The sequence below is a fragment of the Saccostrea cucullata genome, unplaced genomic scaffold, assembly GCF_032062105.1.
Source record: "Saccostrea cucullata isolate Sc308-1 unplaced genomic scaffold, CSIRO_AGI_Scuc_v1 ctg2233, whole genome shotgun sequence".
In the NCBI taxonomy this organism is placed as follows: Eukaryota; Metazoa; Mollusca; class Bivalvia; order Ostreida; family Ostreidae; genus Saccostrea; species Saccostrea cuccullata.
Window position 1 is genome coordinate 87,125 of NW_026919729.1, and position 21,493 is coordinate 108,617.

General features: G+C 32.0%; 2 protein-coding genes, 1 long non-coding RNA gene and 2 pseudogenes across 3 annotated transcripts; 1 reads left to right on the forward strand and 4 right to left on the reverse strand.

Annotated features, from left to right (window-relative positions):
• Positions 1–339: 339 nt before the first annotated feature.
• LOC134236679 (uncharacterized) lies at positions 340–3,061 on the reverse strand. The gene is made up of 2 exons (XM_062718858.1): positions 2,806–3,061; positions 340–788 (listed from the first exon to the last, which is right to left on the reverse strand). Exons 1-2 carry the CDS (start codon positions 3,059–3,061, stop codon positions 340–342), a joined length of 705 nt encoding a protein of 234 aa, XP_062574842.1.
• Positions 3,062–5,535: 2,474 nt separating this feature from the next.
• LOC134236690 (uncharacterized) lies at positions 5,536–7,803 on the reverse strand (annotated as a pseudogene).
• Positions 7,804–10,975: 3,172 nt separating this feature from the next.
• Positions 10,976–12,417, reverse strand: LOC134236698 (uncharacterized). Its single transcript, XM_062718876.1, has 2 exons — positions 12,090–12,417; positions 10,976–11,436 (listed from the first exon to the last, which is right to left on the reverse strand). The coding sequence occupies exons 1-2, from the start codon at positions 12,379–12,381 to the stop codon at positions 10,976–10,978; spliced, it is 753 nt and encodes a 250-aa protein (XP_062574860.1). The 5' UTR covers positions 12,382–12,417.
• Positions 12,418–16,108: 3,691 nt separating this feature from the next.
• LOC134236703 (uncharacterized) lies at positions 16,109–17,737 on the reverse strand (annotated as a pseudogene).
• Positions 17,738–18,112: 375 nt separating this feature from the next.
• Positions 18,113–21,216, forward strand: LOC134236622 (uncharacterized). The gene is made up of 4 exons (XR_009985655.1): positions 18,113–18,471; positions 19,916–19,953; positions 20,791–20,836; positions 21,153–21,216. It is a non-coding gene; the product is annotated as an uncharacterized LOC134236622 (long non-coding RNA).
• Positions 21,217–21,493: the final 277 nt, after the last annotated feature.

The window sequence follows — 21,493 nt, forward strand, 5'->3', positions numbered from 1 at the left end:
TTGGAGATCGGGCTTTCGGATGAGGCAGTTTAAATCGAGGTCCTGTGATGCAGTAGGTGCTGGCACGAAAAAAGACCCCTCAATACTCAATAGTGTCGGTTACAGGTACATTTGTAGCTGCAGATCTGTAGCGTTATGGTTTTATATAATTATTTGTCTGTTGTCAAAGACAAATATTTAAACCAATAACGCTACAGATCTGCAGCTAGGTTACAGGACAACATTTGTAGCTCTCCACCAGCTCGTGATGACCTCTCTATATCAGTGAAAAATCCTCGAGAGGGACGTTTAACAAAACACGATCAATCAATCAACATTATACATGTACATTTGATAAGACTATGATAAATTAATAACATAATCCTCTTCAGTATTATTTTTCTCCTTTCTTTTATTCATTTCAAGAATTTGAAGTCTTCTGACAGATATTGCATGCTGTAATTTTATATCCATCTCTAAAAATTTTGAAGAAATATGTTCAATCTCCTGAACATTTTCAATCCATTCAAATGTAACAAATTCCATTCCAGGTTTCATTACTGTTACTTTTTTTCCTTCAAACGTCCTTCCATTGAGAAGACAAAATTCGACATGGCCACAAAATTCCACTGCGGTATCCAAGAACGTATTTAAGTCATATTTTTCGGCTGCTAAGATGTAATCCAGTAATGTTGTCACTGTCAGACCAGTTCCTGGTTGACACATGCTTACCATAAACTTTTCACAGGCAGATACAAGAGGAGACTGGTACTCGTGTGCCAAAGGTAGTATCTGCAGCACATTTTGTTCTGAAGAAAGAAGAAATCACACCATTCCCACATGAAAAAATATCGAGCAAATGAAACAACCATATTTTAAGCCTTTAGTCGGCTGATATTTGTTTTTAAAAGGGGGCCGACTATATAGTTTTATTGTGCGAAAACTACAATAGCGAAACTCTTCAGCTTTATACCATATATAACTAACATAAACTTCAGTGTACATGCAAAGTTTGGGGGAAATCTACAGTCCAGGTATTTTTGAGGGACCGTTCCAAAATACAGGTACATTTACTATAGGATTATATAGGAAAATGCTAATGTTTAGCACTTTAAAGCAAATTATACAAATACTACAACAGACATTTTGTTCAAACTACAATATTTGTTGAGTAATACTATATTATACAATATATGTAAGAAACACAAAATTCTTCCGTCTTGTTACCAGATGGGGGCATCTCAAAATGCAAAAAATAGCAAATTTTACTATTTTTATAAAGTGCTACAAAATATGACGTACACAATGGATTCACATGAAAACATAATAAAAATATTAGATATATATTCAAATTTCTATGTTTTAAATTTTTAAAGCGTATGTTTATTACTTTTTCTTTAATAATAGTTTATTACCCTTTTCTTTAAGAGCCACAGATTATCATAACGTCAAAAACACACTGTAGCGACGTCAACCTACCTATCAATTGCAAACTCGGTTAAAAAATCATATATATCAAATTGTAATTAGATTTTTATACCTATAATTTCTTAATTTTGTTTAATTTAAATAATTAAGCGAAAAAAGTTGCATTTAAACAGTATATACGCTTCATTTTACTATAATGCGCGAAATATTGCGCTATGGAAACTTTAGTCTGCCCCCTTAAATTTAAAATTAAAGTCATCTTTTCAATTGCATATCTTTTGGGCCTGGGGATAAAACAAGGATAAAAAAGAACCTTATTCATTGTCAAAATTCAGGAATTTGCCAGTGTAAGGCCCTACAGCAACAAAAATGGGGCATCAGCCGCATCAATTTAAAGAAAATTTACTAAAACAAAATACAATCTCAATAAAGTGTAGCATGTACCGTCGGCTCCAAGGTCTGATAAATCCATTCGTGCTCACAAGGAGAATTTATCATTAAATTCAGGTAATATTGAATTGATATTCAATCTATTATCAGCAGACATATTTCTGTATTAATATGAAGCAGACTTTGTGTCCAAAATCTTATAAGTGAAAAAAAAGAAAAACACTTGCCGTGGCCTTCACCTCGACATTTAGATATATCGACAAAGTATTGAGCAATCAGAAGTTAACAGGTTATTCCTTATTTCCTATTGATTAAATGGCGAACCGCAGACTTTCTCTCGGTTCCCCATTCAAATTTAGGAAAATGTCCTAACACATTGTTATTTAAAAAAATGAATACCGCATTGCTTCTCAATTACATTATGGTTATTTCCATTCTTATGTGGATTCCATATATTCCGGTGAGCTTGAATTAAGAAATTCCACAGAGACTGAACATCTCTTTTCCATATTAAGATATGTTACTTGAAATAGACGTTAATAGTTACCTAACTACCAAGATTTATTATAAAATTATGACAAACTTTTCAATGTTCAACTTCCCTTACTTATGCAGTAATATACCTTCATCACCTGCTACGGCGTTTATATCTCGCAGTTTATTCGATACGCAAGAGCATGCTCTACTGCAAATACAATTTATCATTAAGTCAAATGCTGACTGACTTTTTCAAACTTTTTGTTAAACCATTTTATTAACACTGAATTGTCAACGATTTTTCCCGTTATATCCCGATCATGACAATGAGCACAAGGCGGGTGTGACCGGTCGGCAGGGAATACTCACTTTTCAATGGAAACATGCCATTCTTGATTTTCAGGTCTGTGATTGTTATTTTTTCAATTTTGTATTGTTTAATAGAATTTTGAGCTTGAATTCTCTTCTTCTCCATATATATTACAAATAATCATGTCGTTTTATTCAAATGAAGACATATGATCAATTTACCTCTGATTGCATGTTTCATGTTTGGATAAAAACATCGAAGAAACGCAATAAAATCCTTAGCATTTTTGTTACCCAGCGTTATCTCCTTTTCAGTACTTTCTTTAAAACTTCCGGAAAACATGGCGCTAAACACCGGTGAATGCTGGGAAAGGACAGCTTTGTTGACGTGAATTTTCTTATCTTCTACAAGCAAAGTTACATCTGTTTCTGGAAAGCCATCATCGTCAGAGTAACACTCGCTTTTTGTCTCTGCCATCTCACTAAAAAGAATGGGCCACTGAAATATTATTGCCTTGTTACTAGTGACTGATATTATCAATTTATGCTTAATTTCTTTTAAATTTTTTTCGAACAATGTGCTGATGTTTGTTCATGGATTTTTCTGATAGTTTAATCTTCAGATTACTACACGAAATACATGAAGTATTTAATTAAATATGCGTCCTGCACAGATGAATACCCAAAGTAGATGTATAAAATTATGTTAAATAACTGTGTTGTACTCATTTGTAACTCGTAATTTCTTAGCACTTTTATTTTATTAAACACAATTTTAAAAAGATACAAATCTGACAAAGCTCTCATTGAGGAATAATTTAAATAGATATGTAGAACACCACTACAAATACTAGAAAGTGCCACTGAGTCAGTTTTACATGTAACTATTAAGTATTCTGCTAGTGTGCATTCCTTTATACTTGTTTAATTTTGGTATCTGTAACTAAGCCACGCTCTCTCGTGTCATTATGACCACGCCCACTGGTTCTCTGCACATAACCAACAGTATAATATTGGATAAATACAGCAGATTTAATATGTTTGTTGAAAATAAATATACTAAACAGTAGTTTTAGTTGGTTTTTCTGTTTGTCTGTCTGTCTGTAAACGTTTCACATTTCAATTCAACCACTGAGCCAAGTTTTAACCAAAATTGTCACAAAGAATTCTAAATGAGATTCTATGTTGTTAAAAATGTAGTTTATCGACGAGGGTAGGTTGGGGTCACAAGAGGGAAAATCTGGTGAAGAACAACAAGGCCAAAGTTTCTCAGGTGAGCTTTGTGGCCCATGGGCATCTTGTTACTCAACACAACTTGTCTACATCATCGTATATGGTAAGATAAGCTTTTCTTTTTTTTCTGATGGTGTTGAAAACAAAATGTATAGAAATACTGGATAATATCGAATAGCTTGATTCTGTAAGGGCAGTTTTCGTGATTAAATAGTTTTTGCATGCTAAAACAAGAGGTACTGTATTTTCAAAATGTCATTTCTAAAATCGACGTACTTTTAATATATCTCAATAATCTGCTTCTCCTAAGACGAAGTTCATATTTTTAACGCTGTATTCACACATTTTTTTTTTATAATCTTAAGGAATTAATATTGTTAAAACAAAATCACTTACCGTAATTTTGTGCATATAGGTAAGGAATGTAATTTGTTTGTGAATGTTTTTAAAAACCCACCTTATCTTGATAATAATTAAATGTATTGTATTTAACAGAAGACTCCTCGCCAATGGATAAGAATCGCATAATGGTTTAAATTTAAGAATCTATACAGTGCAAGACTTGAGATGAACAATGAAAAAAAATACATCTTAGGATCAGTCATTATTTTTAATCAAATTAATTGTAAGATGTATGACGAGAAATGCATATAAGTTAGTTTTTCAGCAAAGTCATGTATAAAATTTTATATAGCTCTGGATTGTGAAAGTAAACTACTCATTACTGCAGAGGAAAACTCTTTCAATTTTTATTAATTCATCTCGATAGGTTAAAAAATAGATCAATGTATATCTATTTTGTAGGAATTAAGTGTGGAGGGTATAAGTTCACACCAGTATTTTTTCAAAGCTTGAATTTCAGGCATCAGAATGATACAATATGAGGGGACTCAAAATGCACAGAATAAAGTTTTAGGAAAGATTCTTATCTAATGATGAATATTTAAAAAGTAATCTGTCCAAGTGCATATCTAATGTATTCGTCATCAGGAAAAAAAATCTTTATACTATCTATTTTATGTGCAAGACTAATTATTGGTATGAACAATGTTGAGATGTGATAATTGTCATACATGTATTTTTTTTCTCTCGTCCATCTCGTGAGGGCTACCGAGCTTACAAGAAGACCCATCGAACTCTTGCACCAATTACACTGAGGTATGACTAGTCATAAGCATTTGACGTTTGTTTCAAATCTCTCTCTCTCTCTCTCTCTCTCTCTCTCTCTCTCTCTCTCTCAAATATATTGATAATAAAGCGTTTTAGTGTTTTTAATTTTAAAAAACACCAAGGAAATTTTACATATTATTTAGTAAATGTTATTGAAATAAACCCCACCAGATTGATCCACATTTGAATAGACAATTAAAAAAAAATTAAAAATTAAAAAAATAAAAAAAAGCACACATTACATTTCTAATCATAAACTTCCATCTGCTTAGCTTTAAAAATGCAATGAATTTTGTTTTTTAGTAAAATGTACAGCGAATCACTGTATTTGCCACCAAACCAACTGTAACAGTATAAACCCTAAATGTACACTAGACCTTATAACAAGAAAACATATCGAAGCAGCCTGATGTTACATGTATCTACCTAAGGATGTTAAACACGGTTAGATAAGTCTATTGAAATTTATATATTTACACGATACAGTACAAATAATTTAGTTACTACTATTGTATTATTGCTAGTATATGTATTATATGCATTGGATTAGGCTATGATAATTGTATATCATAATCCTTTTCAGTTCCATCTCTATGTTTCATCTTTCTTTTATTCATCTCAAGAACTTGAAGTCTTCTGACTGATAAAGCATGCCGCGTCTTCAGATCTATTTCAAAAAAGTTTGCAGAAATGAATTTACTTTCCTGCACTTCGTAAATATAGATGGTCGGACCTGGAGAGTCAGGCTGTTTTCCTTGTCTTTTAAATGTTTTTTCGTTGAGAAGATAAAATCAATATGAGAGCAAAATTTCATTGCAGTATCCAGGAATGTCTCTAAGTCATATTTTTCGGCTGTTATGATGTAATCCAAAAGTGACGTCACTGTCAGACCTGTTCCTTGTTTGTAAAAACACGCTTATCATGAACTTCTCACAAACAGAAACTAGACGAGACTGGTATTCGTGTGCCAATGGTAGTACTTGTAGTACATTGAGCTCTGGAGAAAATAAATGTCATAAACAGAATTATTATAATTACAATTTAACGTGAATTCTAGATTTAAATGATCTAATTTTACGAAGATATCTAATCACAGATGACGGTTGCAATAGGAATTGTTACTGCTAGTTTTAGTCCAGCAGTTAATTTAAGGAATCACGGTCTAGTTTGTTTGGTATGATTGACATGCATATCAGGCACTTGACCTTTCTATTTGCTAAATTTACCTTAAGTTTAACTAGATTTTATTTCTGAAAAAAAGTTACAAAATCCAAAACTGTTTGTATGAAAGTTCACAACCACGAAATCCATCGATTTAGAGATGTTTGTTTAAAAAGATCAATTAAAAAGTTTCAATTTTATTGGTTGAACAGTACTTTGACTAGATTTGTGCTGTTAAGTTCTAGCAATCAGCCGGTATGACTGATGGACCGGGTTGGTTGGCAGAGCACTACTAGGCGACATGTTAGACATTTTACTTGATATCTTTTGAGAGATAGGGTCACCATTGCAAATTCTCTGACGATTATTTTTAACAACGTCTACGAAATCGGAAATTTACTGAATTGTTTGCACACAAGTGAATCGTTTGAGATGATTTCTTGAAATGAAAATTAATACATCGACAAATTAAACTGGAGAACATAAGATGACAATCTAGAATACCCGGTATGTCGTTGCAAATGAAAATACTGAGTGATACATTTATAAGCAACGTTTAACTTGTATGGATTTAAACAATTATTTTGAAAAAAAAATTTATTGCTTATATTTATTCTTCATCAATTTTGTTTATTTCCTCTGGTTTCCATACGACAATTTTTTTAACACTTTCATGAAGGGAAGGAAAATTAAATTGTTTTAATGCATTTTCTCACAGTTAAAGATATGACTTTGGAAAATCTTTTTGATTTAATATCAGACATGTATTAAATTACAGTATTTAACTGTTAAAATATAAAATAAATGCAATTTCAATGTTATAATAGACATACTTGTTATTGCATATTTCATGTTTGGATAAAAGCATCTAAGAAACTCCACAACATCCTTAGCTTTTTTGTTTTCCAATTTTATCTCCTTTGCAGTCTTCTCTTTAAAGCCTCCAGAAAACATGGCGTTAAACACTGGTGAATGCTGAGAAAAAACAGCTTTGTTGACGTGAATTTTCTTATCTTCTACAACTAGAGCTACATTTGTTTCTGGAAACCCAATATCGTCAAAGTAATCCAAACTTTCTTGCGTTATGGTATCTAAAAGTATAAATAAAATTTTCACCAAGATCTGACTTATGTCTTTTTAGAGATACATTCCTTAGCAAAGAATTTTCTTTGCTCCAAAACACACACACACAAAGTATTACATAATGACTTTTTTCAACTTAAACCTAATAAGATGTACCAATTACAGACTTAGGTGTAAAATATTTAAATGGACACTTAAAAGGTTCCCAGATACGTTATAGTAACTGAACTTAATCGAATTCTAAATCTTTTAAAAGATTTTATTGAAATTTATTATGCTACATTTTTTTTTCACTTTGGACCAAATAAAGTGTTTTTAAAATTATTTACCCAAACAAGGCTAAGGATTTTTGTGCTACCTTGACAAAAATTAGATGATTCCAGTTCTGAAGACGATGTACTGATCCCTTGATATACTTGTTCCTTATATAACGGAACATGATTTTTCTGCCACACGAGTCTGATCCAGTTTTGCAACGGAAGGCGGTTGCGCCGGCTGTACACTTTCGGTCCTCACGGAAACATTGCTCAAAGTCTGTCTTGTTTTAGTGTCCTGATACCTTTTCTTTGACATGGCGTTTTCAGCAAAATAAAATAGAAAACTGTTTCCAAGCAGGTTTTAAGAAGAAACTACATACAAGTATTCTCAATATATATCTCAATTATGGAGAGGGCTTATGTAGGTTATGCCTGCTGCCCAATCCATTTATGTAATTGTTACATAATAAACATTTTCAAATATGTTTTTTTTTTATGTGTTGAACAATTGCTTACCATGAACATCCAAAATAAGATCCAGTAAACATTAATGAAATCATACCATCCTCAGCACTCTAATTTATGGGGAAAAGTAATTATAAAAGAAGCTAAAAAACTTAAGTAATTATGATGTTTTTCTTTCTTTTTGTTATAAAAAGGGAAAAATAAAGTACATCTTACTGATGTTAGCGGGTCTCGATCCCAGACCTCAATATCATTGTTTCTGTGCATTACCGACTGAGCTAGTCTGTACTTATATTCGAACACGCGAGTTGTTTACATCAGCAATTGCTGTTGATTATCAATGGCTACTTCTACCTGTCAATGTTATTTGTTATTAGTGATATACTTTATTTGAAAACTTAAAACATAATAGTGACAAACATATGAGAGAGAGAGAGAGAGAGAGAGAGAGAGAGAGAGAGAGAGAGAGAGAGAGAGATGCACAAAATATAAACAAAGTAACTATTCTAATTTTATACCACTCATTACAATATTAGCTCCACCTCTTATGCATATTCATAAATCTTATCTTCAGTCAAGGGCTGATAAGTCTAATTTCCCGATATCTGCGGGGAGGTGGGGTAAGAAAACAACGAATTATTTTATTGCAACGCAGTTTATAACAATCATGACATTGCATATCATTTGGAAATAGACCAAACTCTATAACAAATGACTTAAGGAAAAAGTAAAAAAACAAAAATAAATGTGACAACAGAGATTGATAAAGACCCATAAACCGGCGTTAAGTGCAGTCATCCTTTTTAAAAACCAATTTAATTTTTGCAATTCTTAAATAAGGATCTAATGATCAGCAGAACGGAAAGGGAAATTAATTTTTTTTTAGATTTTTTTTAAGTAAAAGAGAAATAATCCAGTTTTAATTAATATAAATCATTACTGATATGACAAAGCATGTATTGAAGATTTTCGAGAAATCTAATCAATTTGCTTAACTCAAAATACAAAAGGTATAGGTAAGTGCTCGTCTTATTTAGCATTGGCGCAATTAACTTGAAATTTTTGCATTTTAGTTTTCAATCTTTTAGATCTGATACTTCTACCATGTTTTACTAGGCTTTATTATTGCAAAAGATAATATTGTAGTGTCAATAAATTTGCTTTAAATTTAGGAAAAAAAACTAGCATTTCAATATTTAATGTGAAAAAAAGTCGATGAACCTCTATTTAAAGTAATGCCAAGATGACAGATTTTTCTTATACTGTGAATCACAAATTTTCGTTGGAGTTAATTTTCTAAATTTTATATGATATTATATTAAAGATATTATTTTATCGTAGTTTTCAAGCTGAAACCATCTTATGTAATTCTTCAAGTAATTACTTGATGAATTATCGAATCAACGAAGTTGATTTTTTAAAATAAATAATTTCAACTATTGAAAGATATGAAACTCTATTTTTATACTTACTCTTTGACTGCCTTCCTTTCGTATGTTAGAAATAATCGATTTTTCACACATAACAGATTCATATCGCAGTTTACAAAGTTTTCAAACTGTGATAATCGATTACTATTTCCTTCAGGACGCTCTTTGCAATATAAAGTTAAATAAACATCAAAACTTTTTTTCTTTCAATGCACCGTATTTTTTCAAATTCTAAAGCCAGTAACTCAATAAACTATTGAACATTAAAACTCAGCTAACGAAAACTAATGTAATGCTATGCATTGAAATATAGAAAACTTAAAATAAATAACTCATTGAAATTTTCAAAACATTTAAACTCAATTTGAACGTGTTTTGTGCTATATGAAGATAAAATTTACAATATGTATATGCCAGAACAAAGTACTCATTTTACTTACTAGACTGCTACATATGATTATGTATGCATGTTCAAGCCAAATCATGAGATAGAAATTCTGAACGTAAAACAAATTAATAAGATGTTTTATTCGGTCGCTAAAATCAAAACAAACTCTGTAAATTCTCAGCTAAGATTATTATTTTGCTCTAAATGACCTTGTCAGCAATACAGTCTGTTATCAAGTCAAATGGTGACTTGCGTTTTTATGCGCCAGGATACGAGGCTGTTGTCATCTCTAACCTTTCGCCATAACTTTTGAAACATGAGAGATAGAGACTTCATATTAGATATGCGTACTCCACTAGAAAAGTTCATTCAAATGACATTAAGGTCAATGCCCTTATGACCTTGACTGTGACCTATATGCTCAAAATAGCTTTTTCGAACTTTTGCCGTAACTATTGAACCATCAAAGATTAAGACTTCACTAATTAGGCTCTTTCAATTGACACCAAGGTCATTGACCTTGTGACATTGACTGTGACCTATAAGCTAAAAACATCTTTTTTTCGAATTTGGCCATAACTTTTGAACCATGAGAGACAGAGACCTCATATTTGATATGCATGCAAGATTAATTAAGTTCTTTTAAATGACACCATGGCCAATGACCTTGTGACCTCTACTGTGACCTATATGCTAAAAATAGTTTTTGGAACTTTGTTGCCACCGGGTGCATAGTGTTTCACAAACACATCTTGTTTATTCTTATTGTTAGGCTATTATTTACACACTGAATTGACGACGGATTTTTCCCTAATTTTCCATGCCATGTTTTGGAGCACACGATGGATATGACCGACCGGCCTTGGATACTTACTATTCCATGGCATGTGACCCCTTCTCAGATGTTTTAGGGTTCTGTGTTTACTCTACTCCTGATTTTTATTTAGTATGGGTTTTGAACTCGAATACTGTTATGGTATTTTTTTTATACATGTTTTTACATTTTAAAGTAAACTCATTAAGTACCATGGTATCGTAACAAAAAAGGGTCATGATTACATGCACTGTTAAATCATTATTAATGTAAATCCTTTATACATCTAAAACAGTTAATACTTACATGCACTACAGTTATATTACGTTTTAACGGATTTTAGTTATTAGATACGAGCACTTTTAATCCTTACAGCGATAACAGATAAAGTTTATATGAAATAGCCAATATCAAAGTCATCTTCAATTTGTTCTCCTTCATCTGCCTTACACTTATTCATCTCAAGAACTTGAAGTCTTTTTACGGCTATCGTATACCGAGTTTTAAGACCTATTTGTGAAAATTTTGAAGAGAGGTTTTTGTTCGTAGAGAAAATCCATTTGCGAGGTGAGTCCAGGACCATGAGTTTATTGGGTTTATTTTTGGATCTCGATTCTCTTCTAATCATTTCTCCTGAGAGAAGATCAAAACCAATATGAGAACAAAATTCCACAGCAGCATCCAGTAAAGTGTCAAGGTCACATTTCTCGGCTGCTATGACGTAATCCAGTAGTGATGTCAGTAGCAGACCCGTTCCTGGTTTACACAAATCAATCAACAGCTTCTCACAATCAGTAATTAGTGGTGACTGGTACTCGTGTGCCAATGGTAGTATCTGTAGAACATTTTGTTCTGAAAAACGACTAATCATCATAACCAATTCTGGAAGTTATATATAAAAAATATATTATTATACAGCAAAACTCGTTTAGTACGAACACGGATATAGCGAATTTACGGATATAACGAATTTATTTTGGATCCCCAACTATATAAATTAAACAAATTCCTTATATGGATATAACGAATTACGGATATAACGAAGTAATTTCATAGGTCCCAGCGACTTCGTATTAACCGAGTTTTACTGTATTTAAAAAAAATAAATCAACATAAGAACAATGATTATTTTGTTGTGTTAAAACGATTATTTATGATTTTTATACCTGTTATTATGTACATGTATGCTTTAAAAAAAAACATGATTTGACAAAACTATGAATGTTTTCTGGTGGAAGAAAATTAGTTCGTTTAAATTCATTTCTGATTTCTCTGTAAATGGTAACAAGTTAGCCTCAACATATCCCTAAAAACCATTAAAATATGAAACTTCAACCATCAGCAAGTCTTGTCTCTAAAGCTTTTCTGATCTTTAATTTAAATTGCAGAGAAAAATAATTTTTAAGGAAAAAAAGATAAATAAAAAAAATAAAAATGGTAAAATATTTTTTCAAATTTCTTTTGAAAGGTTGTAATATTTATGAGACAAAAATCTTTATATTTACCAGTGATACTCCGCTCCTTGTTGGGATAAAAACATCTCAGAAACTCCACAACATCCTTGTACTTTTTGTCTACAAGTGGTATCTCGCTAGAAGTACTTTCTTTAAAGCTTCCAGAAAACATGGCTTTAAACACTGGTGAATGTTGAGAAAGGACAGCCTTGTTGACGTGAATTTTTCTATCCTCAAAGACCAAAGTCACATCTGTCTCTGGAAAGTCAGGGGCTAACTCAGAATTGTCATTGCTTTTATTGTCGGCATTGTTAGCATTCTCAGAAGGTACCGACCGTGCCATTTTTATTTTGTTACGTCTAGAATAAAATACTTTAATAATTCAAAAGCTGTTCTAGAATACAAACTTCAAACCTGGTCATAAAAAACAAGAACAGATTTTTAAAGTCAAAATAAAATAAATATATTATGTGGATAAGAATCTTTCACTTTCAATTATACTCTCCTTGAACAGATCTAAAGGACCCTGGATTCCAACCAAATTATAATTTTAAGTCATAGCTAATATATGTTCGTCATATGTTGAAGCACCACATCCCTATTTTGTTGAATTCAAACATTATGATGAGGGGTACAAATGTCATACAGATACAATGGATTTTAGACGACTGATTTAGTGAAAACTTTAATATCATTACTTACCTTAGGGGTGCACAATGTAGAAAATACACGGTATATGTGTCACATGTGAATATAGGTATTTTAATGTCTGTTCAATTTGTCATGAAAGCAAAATAGAGATGAATTGAATTTACAGTTTGAAGAAGGTTATGTACTGAGGACAAATTGTATACGTTAATTTAAAAATTTAAAAGGCAGCTATGAAGAAAATGTCTCTTTTATTGTTCCGCTTCGTTGATTTCGATCGTTTGCATGCACCCAACCCTCAATTCCAGTTTTCACTTGTTTAGTGCCCCTAACACCTTACCTATAACCACTAGAAATGTTTTATCTTCATGTATTATCAATTCTGTACCCCTATATATGATACAGGTTTAAATGTCAATATTAATCGGCAACTGTGAAAAAGCTGTTTTAAAAAGTACTTAGTACTTCTCCAAAAAAGTCCAATACGAGGTTGTAACATGTAACACCTGATACATTAAATTCATTCTGACAACGTTGATAAAGTATCAAGGTAAATTTAATATATAAAATTTGAGAAAAATGATCCACGTCCCATTTATAATTTCTAAAACCCAGCTAAAAGTTAAAAATTTTTAATATGATGAGTTTGATAAACTACTTAAGATTTAAAAATATTTTAAAGCTCTATACTGCTATACAGCACAATATTTATTAAGTTTGAATTTAAATAAAGACATTTTTAGACACACCGAAATATAAATATTCCTTTTACATGTAAGTACTTTTGCTTGATGCGATTATATTATATTGAATTGAAAAAAGTTATACAAGAACCTCAAGAGTATATTTTTGTGTCAGCATAAAAATTGTTTGTGGTTCATCTATAGAAAGTTCTTTTTTTTTCTTTCAAAATAAATAATCGCATATACATGATTCTAAGCACATATCTATATCACTTTCATCTACTGAGTCTCTGTTATTTGTCTTTCTATAACGCATTTCAAGAGTTTTCAATCTGTTTTCTGCTATGGCAAGTCGAGTTTAAGAATCTATTCTGAAGTACTTTGAAGAAATATTATCGTTAATTGATTCTTTATAGTTAACATTCTTGTAAACTGGTTTATTTATTCAAATAATTTTCCCCTGAGAAGATTGAAATTCACGTCGGAACTGAATTTCGCCGCCGTGTTTAGAAAACTCTTCAGGTCATATTTTTGGCTGCTGGGATGAAATCTAGTAGAGTTGTCACTGTCAGATCTTTTTCTCAGCAACACATGCTTTGCAATAATTTTTCAAATTTACTAACCACGGAAGATCGGTATTCGTGTGCTAAAGGTAATTTATGTAAATCCACTGACAATAGTTTAACTCTATTTGATACGAAGAAACAAAAATAAGATTCTGTGAATTGAAAGTAATATCTTTAACACATTTTCCTCTGAAAGAAAATGATGTAGACATCAAAAATAAGTATCGCTTTGCGTAATGGAAATAATGAACATTTGAAAAGCCCAAACAAATTTAAAAAGAAGACATTTATATTCACAGTATACATTACTTGTTAATGTATGTTTCATGTTTGGATAAAAACATCCGAGAAAGCAACGAAGTCCTTAGCCTTCTTGTTATCCAGAGTTATCTCCCTTTTAGTACTTTCACAAAACATGGCGTTAAACACTGGTGATCGCTGGGAAAGGACAGCCTTGTAAACGTGAATTTTCTTATCCTCTACAACTAGAGTTACATCTATTTCTGGAAAACCAATATCGCCATCACTGTCCATACTTTATGTCTCTGCTCGTTAATACGTTGTATCTAGAGTAGCTTAAAACAATTTAATTTTTGTGACTGTATTGATGTTTGTTCAATGATTTTTCGTCCGATCTTTTCCTTGGATTGATCTACTTGCAATACAATGCAATTATTGCGTCCCGCCTAATGAAAGACGTACTTAACCGATATTATCTCAACCTTTTTATTAAACATACAAGCTTTACAAAGCTGAACTCAACGAATTTAATAGATATACATGTATATACTAGACAAAAGTGCCAACGCATCGCTTGTTATAATCATCTGTCTAATTAAACATTTGCCTAATCGGCACCCTAGTACATCTTATACATGTATATGGAATCTTGTTCAGTGGAATTGCCAAATATCTTGGTGTTATGACAATACTCTTAAATGATCTGCTTGTTCGAAAACAAATTTCGCGACTCCCACCATGTCCACTAATCACTGCTTTGCCCAGATTTGAAGATGTTGATTCCCAAGGTTGAAACATTCCCTTATGTAATTCATTGAAATTCAAATAAGAAATTGTGATTGACTATCATATCGCTTTTAAAAAGTCTTCCAGTGGCTTGGTGCCCAAACCTATTCCATTTAAAAGTCCTGTTTCCCCCGGCCCAATCTTGCCGTAGTTTTGTGGCACAATCTTGTGTTGACTTCTTAACTCCGTTGCTATACGTATCTATAGAAAACATTTATATGTTTGCTAATTCATTTTCAAAAGATTTTCACGAGAAGAAAAAGTACGTGTATGTATATTCTATTTTCTAAAGTAATAACCCTCAGAGAGTGGTGATATGGATTCAGAAAACCACAGTGTGGTGATCCGCAAAGTCGAATCACGACGTCACGTTATAGCGTAAAATCAGCAGTAAAAGCATTCGATTAATACAAATTAGATACTGTATATTATGATAAATGTTGATACTAGACAGGCCAATTTGTCTTTCAGTGTACATGTATCACCAGGATATACCACCTTGGCACTTGACTGAATATCTCCGACACCAGTATATCACCGCATTATCATGACCTGCACTCCGTCCAGATTTTTTTCCCCACCGAGAATGTCTTGGATATGCTCGACAGTGGCTACACCAACGTCAAAGTCAAAACCCCGCTTCATCATTGCAGCAGGAATGGAATGACTTACCTTAAAACTATCTGGGACGTCTCGATAGGAATATGCCACGCCGAGACCGAGCTTGTCTGACCAACTGAGGGGGTTTTACCTTTCATTGACTCTGTTTCACAATGCTTATAAATTTGCTGTGTGACCCTTGCGTTTGTGTCGACCCTTATTCTGTATAATCAGTCCTTTTCTGACTGTATACTGGGTTTCGAATAAATTGATTAATGTTATCTATAATTACAAATAAACATTAAATATCTGATAAAATGTCCAAATTTTATTTCCTCGAAAAATACAGTTATATGCCTAAATACTAAATAAAGCTTTAAAAAATACATCTACATATATGCACCATATTAATACGAGGAATACCTCTTAAAAAATCATGTGATCTATTTAAAGAAAAATAAATTTTAAAAAAGCTTTAATAGTAGGATGCCTTGTGCATATTAACCGTTAATAGGGACGTAGAAGAAGGATCTCCACTCTATAAAAATTATTCTTGTAATTGTAATGCTATATCACTTCCCTCCTTCGAGTCTCCATTCATTGTCCTTCTATTACCCATCTCCAGAGTTTTCAGTCTGTTTTCGGCTATAGCCAGACGCATTTTATGATCTATAATTGAGTATTTTGAAGAAAAATCTTTGTCAATTGTTTCTCTGTATTTAGTAGAATAAAAAGACTTTTCTCTTTCAAACTTTTTCCCCTTGAGAAATTCAAAATCCACATTGGCACAAAATTTTGCCGCCTTGTCTAAAAACATCTGTAGGTTCTATTTTTCGGCTGCTATGATGTAATCCAGTAGTGATGTCACTGTCAGGCTCGTTTCTGGATTACACATGCTTATCATGAACTTCTCACAATCAGCTACAATGGGTGACTGGTATTCGTGTGCCAATGGTAGTACTTGCAGCACATTGTGCTCTGAAAGAAAATCATCATCACACAAGAGGGAGACATCTTTTAATTTTAAGTGAAACTATTATCTATGTTTTGCAGAACAAGTAGTCATCTGATCAGTAGTGTCATTTACAATTCAGTGCAAAATTTTAGATAAAAAAAATTATTTATCAGACAGTGACACATTTTGACTGCAAATAACATTTGCTACAGTGACTGCTCACTAAGTCATAAAAATGCTTAAAGTAGGAAAATCAACTAATTTTAATATCTTATTTCTATTGAATCTTCAATTGCCATGGTCAACCTAATTATTGATTCGTAAATATTTTATGTATGGTATTCTTTAATATAATTCTAACCCTAGTGCTCATGTACTGGAAGAGAAAAAGGGTTACATAATATGCGAATTTTATTTAAAGGCATGGCCCCAAAAATTACAAAAACTGATCAAATGAGAATCTCCAATTCTATGCACTAAATTCAATTTTCAGAATGACTCAACCGTGGAATGTATGACGTAATAAAGAAAAAGTGCTAACACCCCCTCCCCCCCCCCCCCAAAAAAAGCAGGAGCAACTTGATGACAACAAGTTTGTCATCGTTTTTCTTATATCATTTGAGATTTTCATTAATTTTTTTCTTTTTACATGTAATGTTTGTTTTTAAGTGATACTTTCTATCAGGTAATCAATGATATAATAAACTGTAAACGTTTTAACTTTACACCCCACATAGATTTGGACCTCTTCTAAAAATATTTTTGGGGACATGTTGACCTTTAATTCCACCAAACATTTAGAATCAGAAAGCACTTATTTTATCTTAAACATCAAAATTATCTTGATACATATAAAATATTTTATAGAAGATTATATTTTATCTTGAATAATATAGAAAAATTAAACAATAAAAGGAAATAAATCTTTATTGATATGTTTAAACATAAATCAAATTACTACCTGCTATTGCGTGCTTCATATTTGGATAAAAACATCGAAGAAACTCAACAAAATCTTTAGCTTTTTTGTTTTCCATTGTTCTCCCTTGAAGTGCTTTCTTTAAATCTACCGGAAAACATGGCGTTGAAAACTGGAGAATGCCGGCAAAGGATAGCTTTGTTAACGTGAATTTTCTCATCTTCTACAACAAGAGTTACATCTGTTTCTGGAAAGCCAATATTGTCAAAGTTGCCCACAGTTTTTCCACGGGACTTTGGCATTTCTTATAAATATTAGTACTATACGTATCTAAAAAGAATGAAAAATAAAATGAATTCGTTTTTATCGTACAATATGATAAAAATGTTCCCGTTGTTTTGCTTTTCCGTAAGATTTCATGTCTGCTTACGTCTACTTAGTTAGCAAGCCTATAAAAACTCTTAACTTTTAGATTTATTAAACGCTTGTACATGTATATGTGCATCCTAGCAGTTAGAAGATTATCATTTACAAGGATTGATTCGTGGAATTTCTTTGTAAAATTTGTTAAAAGCAATAAATGAACATATACGTTCAAATCGAGTAAGAAATTCTTTTATTTCTGTTCTTAACACACCTCCTAACCTCATTAGCATAAATCGGAAGAATTCGGAGATAAACGTAACGAAATATGAACAAAATCCGTAAACGTCCGAACAGCTTTCCTCGCGAGAATTCAGCGAGACCAACATGTTACAGGCGAAAATCGAGAGAGAAATTCAACATGAAAAAAGAGGTAAAACTTTATGTTATCTCGATTTATAAATTTTTTAAATTGCAAAAAGTTGAAAAACAAACGTTTCTTTACCTGAAAAGTGAAAGTAGGTTTGCAGTTTCTTATTTTGTCAAGTGCTATTGCACTTTAAAGTGTCAAAACAGCACCTCTCGATTTTGTAAACATGTTTCCACGTGGAAGGGAGTAGTTGTGATGATCATGATTAACCCACATACATTGATTTAGTGAACAAAAACACTCGTAAGTAGAATTTCATTTATTTTTTCGATTACCTCTAGCACAAAATGGCTAAATATTTTAGGGCATGTTTGTCAAATGCTGTTAATAGCATGTCTAAAATTGAAGAGAAAATGCAGGTGTGCTATAGTTCGTTCCTACTTGTAAGGTAGTCTACTATGCATATGCAGAGTTACGCGTATAAAAGTAATTATTCTTACTTATCAATAGGTCTATGGTGAGGACAATATGTCTTTTTTCAAATACCATGAGACTAAAATTTAAATTTATCCGTACTCGTGTGTATGCACAAGAAGTCCTTCCGAATTTCCTCTACACATATACATGTGTATCTTGGTAAAGGATTTAAGGTTTGTTTACATTTGTTTGCAGCTTTAATAGTGTCAGCTGTTTATATCAATCATGCAGTTTTCATCAGTGCCTTCTGATCAAAATGTGGTTGTTACTAATTTAATATGATAGAATTTATGATCAGATGATACTCAATGCAGTTCTCACATAGTCTACTTGTGATGTATATATCAGGTATGAAACTTCACATATGCAGTTAGTTGTCGCCCGCGTGGCTCAGTGATAAGAGCGTCTGCTCTAGAGTCGCGAAGTAAGGAGTCAATCCTTACGTCGCTAATTTGAATCTCACTGAGGGACGTGGAGACCGGTCCTTGGATGAGACCGTATAAACCAAGGCCCCGTGTCGCTGTAGGTGCTGGCACAAAAAAGATTCCTCCCTGCTCAAAGGCCCTCACCCAAAATTTGTAGCCCTCCACCGGCAAGTGGTGGCGTCCCCATATGAGTGAAAATTATTCTCGAGAGGGACATTCTAAACAACATACAATCAATCACATATGTAGTTTATGAAAATTTTGAATATTTCTATGTGTACCACTATTTTCCCTTTTAAAGTATTGCCCATCTAAAAGTAGCTACTAAAATAGTATAAATATTATAAAACTAGAGGTACTGTGAGCAATGAGCTCTGACACTAAATGATACCCACCGCTAATTCTCATATAAATATAATGACTGTGTCCATGTTTTGCTATGGGAAACCCCAAATGTGTGGCAGATCAAAAAGTAAAATAGAAGATGCACAATTGCAATATGTATTATAGATTCTGTGAAAGTCATCAAATATCACTCAATGGTATATTAGAGGAATTAGCGGATAAGAGATGGGTACACCGAAGCATAACAGACGGACAGACATACCGATTACTAATATACCCTCCTGCTTTTCAAGCGGGGGGTATAATAAATTACATGCGTGCGTGCATCAATCTTTGTAATGAAAAGATATTTGTAATTATAATGTATTTGCAAAGATAATTAATTTACATTGATGTTTTGCATTTTTGTTTGTAAGAATACATGTATTTAATTATATATTGTTTAATTATTTCAATGTGTTAAATGAAAAGTAATTTTCTTTTTTGTTTGTCTATTGCAGGTACAGCTGTAGAGTACATTTTGAACAGCCATCTCCAGGTATGACAAAAGTAACACAATTGACCCTATAAGGTTAAATAAACAAGCATTGTTGAATTTAGAAAATGTATATAATGAAGCACAAATGTGAAATCATTGTAGGCCCAGGCTAGACTGCTTACTCAGGCTATCATAATATCAGTATCCCACTAGGCTACTAGATTTAATAAAAAAAGAGACTGACCCAAAACCATAATAATAATAATAATCATGTTAAATGTAATACATGTAGTTATATTTTGTTTATAATGTGATACACAGTTGGACAAATAATTGATCTAAACAAAATAGGATTCCGAAATGACAGAACTTTGAAACAAGCCTGTCAAGTTGCTAGCCCAACTATAATTGTATTTCATTATACATGTACATAGAACTGACCCAAAAGACAGATGCCCCCTACCATGTACTATCCTAGATAAAACAAAAATCACTGACCCCAGTCCAGTGGTCCTTCAATTTTTTTTTAGCCTTGCATTGTAAAGTCAGCTATCGAGACATTTCGTCCTTTTTTGTTGTTTGTTTTTTTAATGATATGCACTATCCCACACAAATTATACACACAAGAAAATATATTTTTTTTCTCCACTTTTAAAATATGGGCTTTACTGATCTTTACATGTATTCAATGTATGTCTTTTCTTTTTAAGAACGACATTGTTGATTGAATTTAAAAATGGTCTTCAATATGTATGCACATGATAGTGATGATACTGTATTAAATGCACAAAAATTATAATTTCATTAAAATAAAACAAAAAAAGCAAATATAAACTTTTAAAAAAGAGAAGAAAATCAATTCATTTGTAATGTGCAATGATTGAATGTTTCTTGCAGGATATACTCTGAAGACAGTGATGTGCTAGTTCAAGGTTTGCCTGTTGTGAGTATTGTATATGTAACTGTAAGGATAAAATTATAACATATTTAATATGCTACATTATTATTTAATTATCATCATCCTGATCATGCTGATTGGAATAAACAAATAAAAAAAATATTAAGCATGCCCAATTACTCCAATATCTACATGTACAGGTATATAAATGTATAAAAGAATCCTGTGTAAAGTTATATATATAGTTAGAGAGAGAGAGAAAGAGAGATGTTGATAAAAAGGTCAATATAATTGAAAATCAGGCATCAATGATTTTTGTTTAATTCTCAAAAGATTTAATCACATTCTGTTCTATTTTCAGCAGATACTTTCATAATAAAGAATGGGTGAAAAAATTCTCACATTATCATGCTGCCTAATAGTACATGTAAGTTCAAAGGCAGAAGAAAATCCATTAAAAGAGAATTTATAAATACAGTTGTTTGTCTGTTTCGGCAAACAATTTAATGAACTGAAAATTGTGCTGATACATAATCAGCATATTATGCAAACTGTAAATGATTGCATTACATATTTTTCTGATTTGCATGTAGTGCATGCATTGATATTTGTCAGTAATTTTCATTCAGTTTTCTTTCTACATTATTGCAAATGCTTGTATTTTATTTGGATTAATTAAATGTAGAGGATTGTATTAACTTA

Excerpts from the sequence above, each read along its gene's own strand:
- LOC134236679 (XM_062718858.1), bottom strand. The coding sequence starts at position 3,061 with ATGGCAGAGACAAAAAGCGAGTGTTACTCTGACGATGATGGCTTTCCA. Across the intron at positions 789-2,805 it reads CATGAAACATGCAATCAGAG|AACAAAATGTGCTGCAGATA; the intron begins GTAAATTGATCA and ends TTCTTTCTTCAG.
- LOC134236698 (XM_062718876.1), bottom strand. The coding sequence starts at position 12,381 with ATGGCACGGTCGGTACCTTCTGAGAATGCTAACAATGCCGACAATAAA. Across the intron at positions 11,437-12,089 it reads CAAGGAGCGGAGTATCACTG|AACAAAATGTTCTACAGATA; the intron begins GTAAATATAAAG and ends GTCGTTTTTCAG.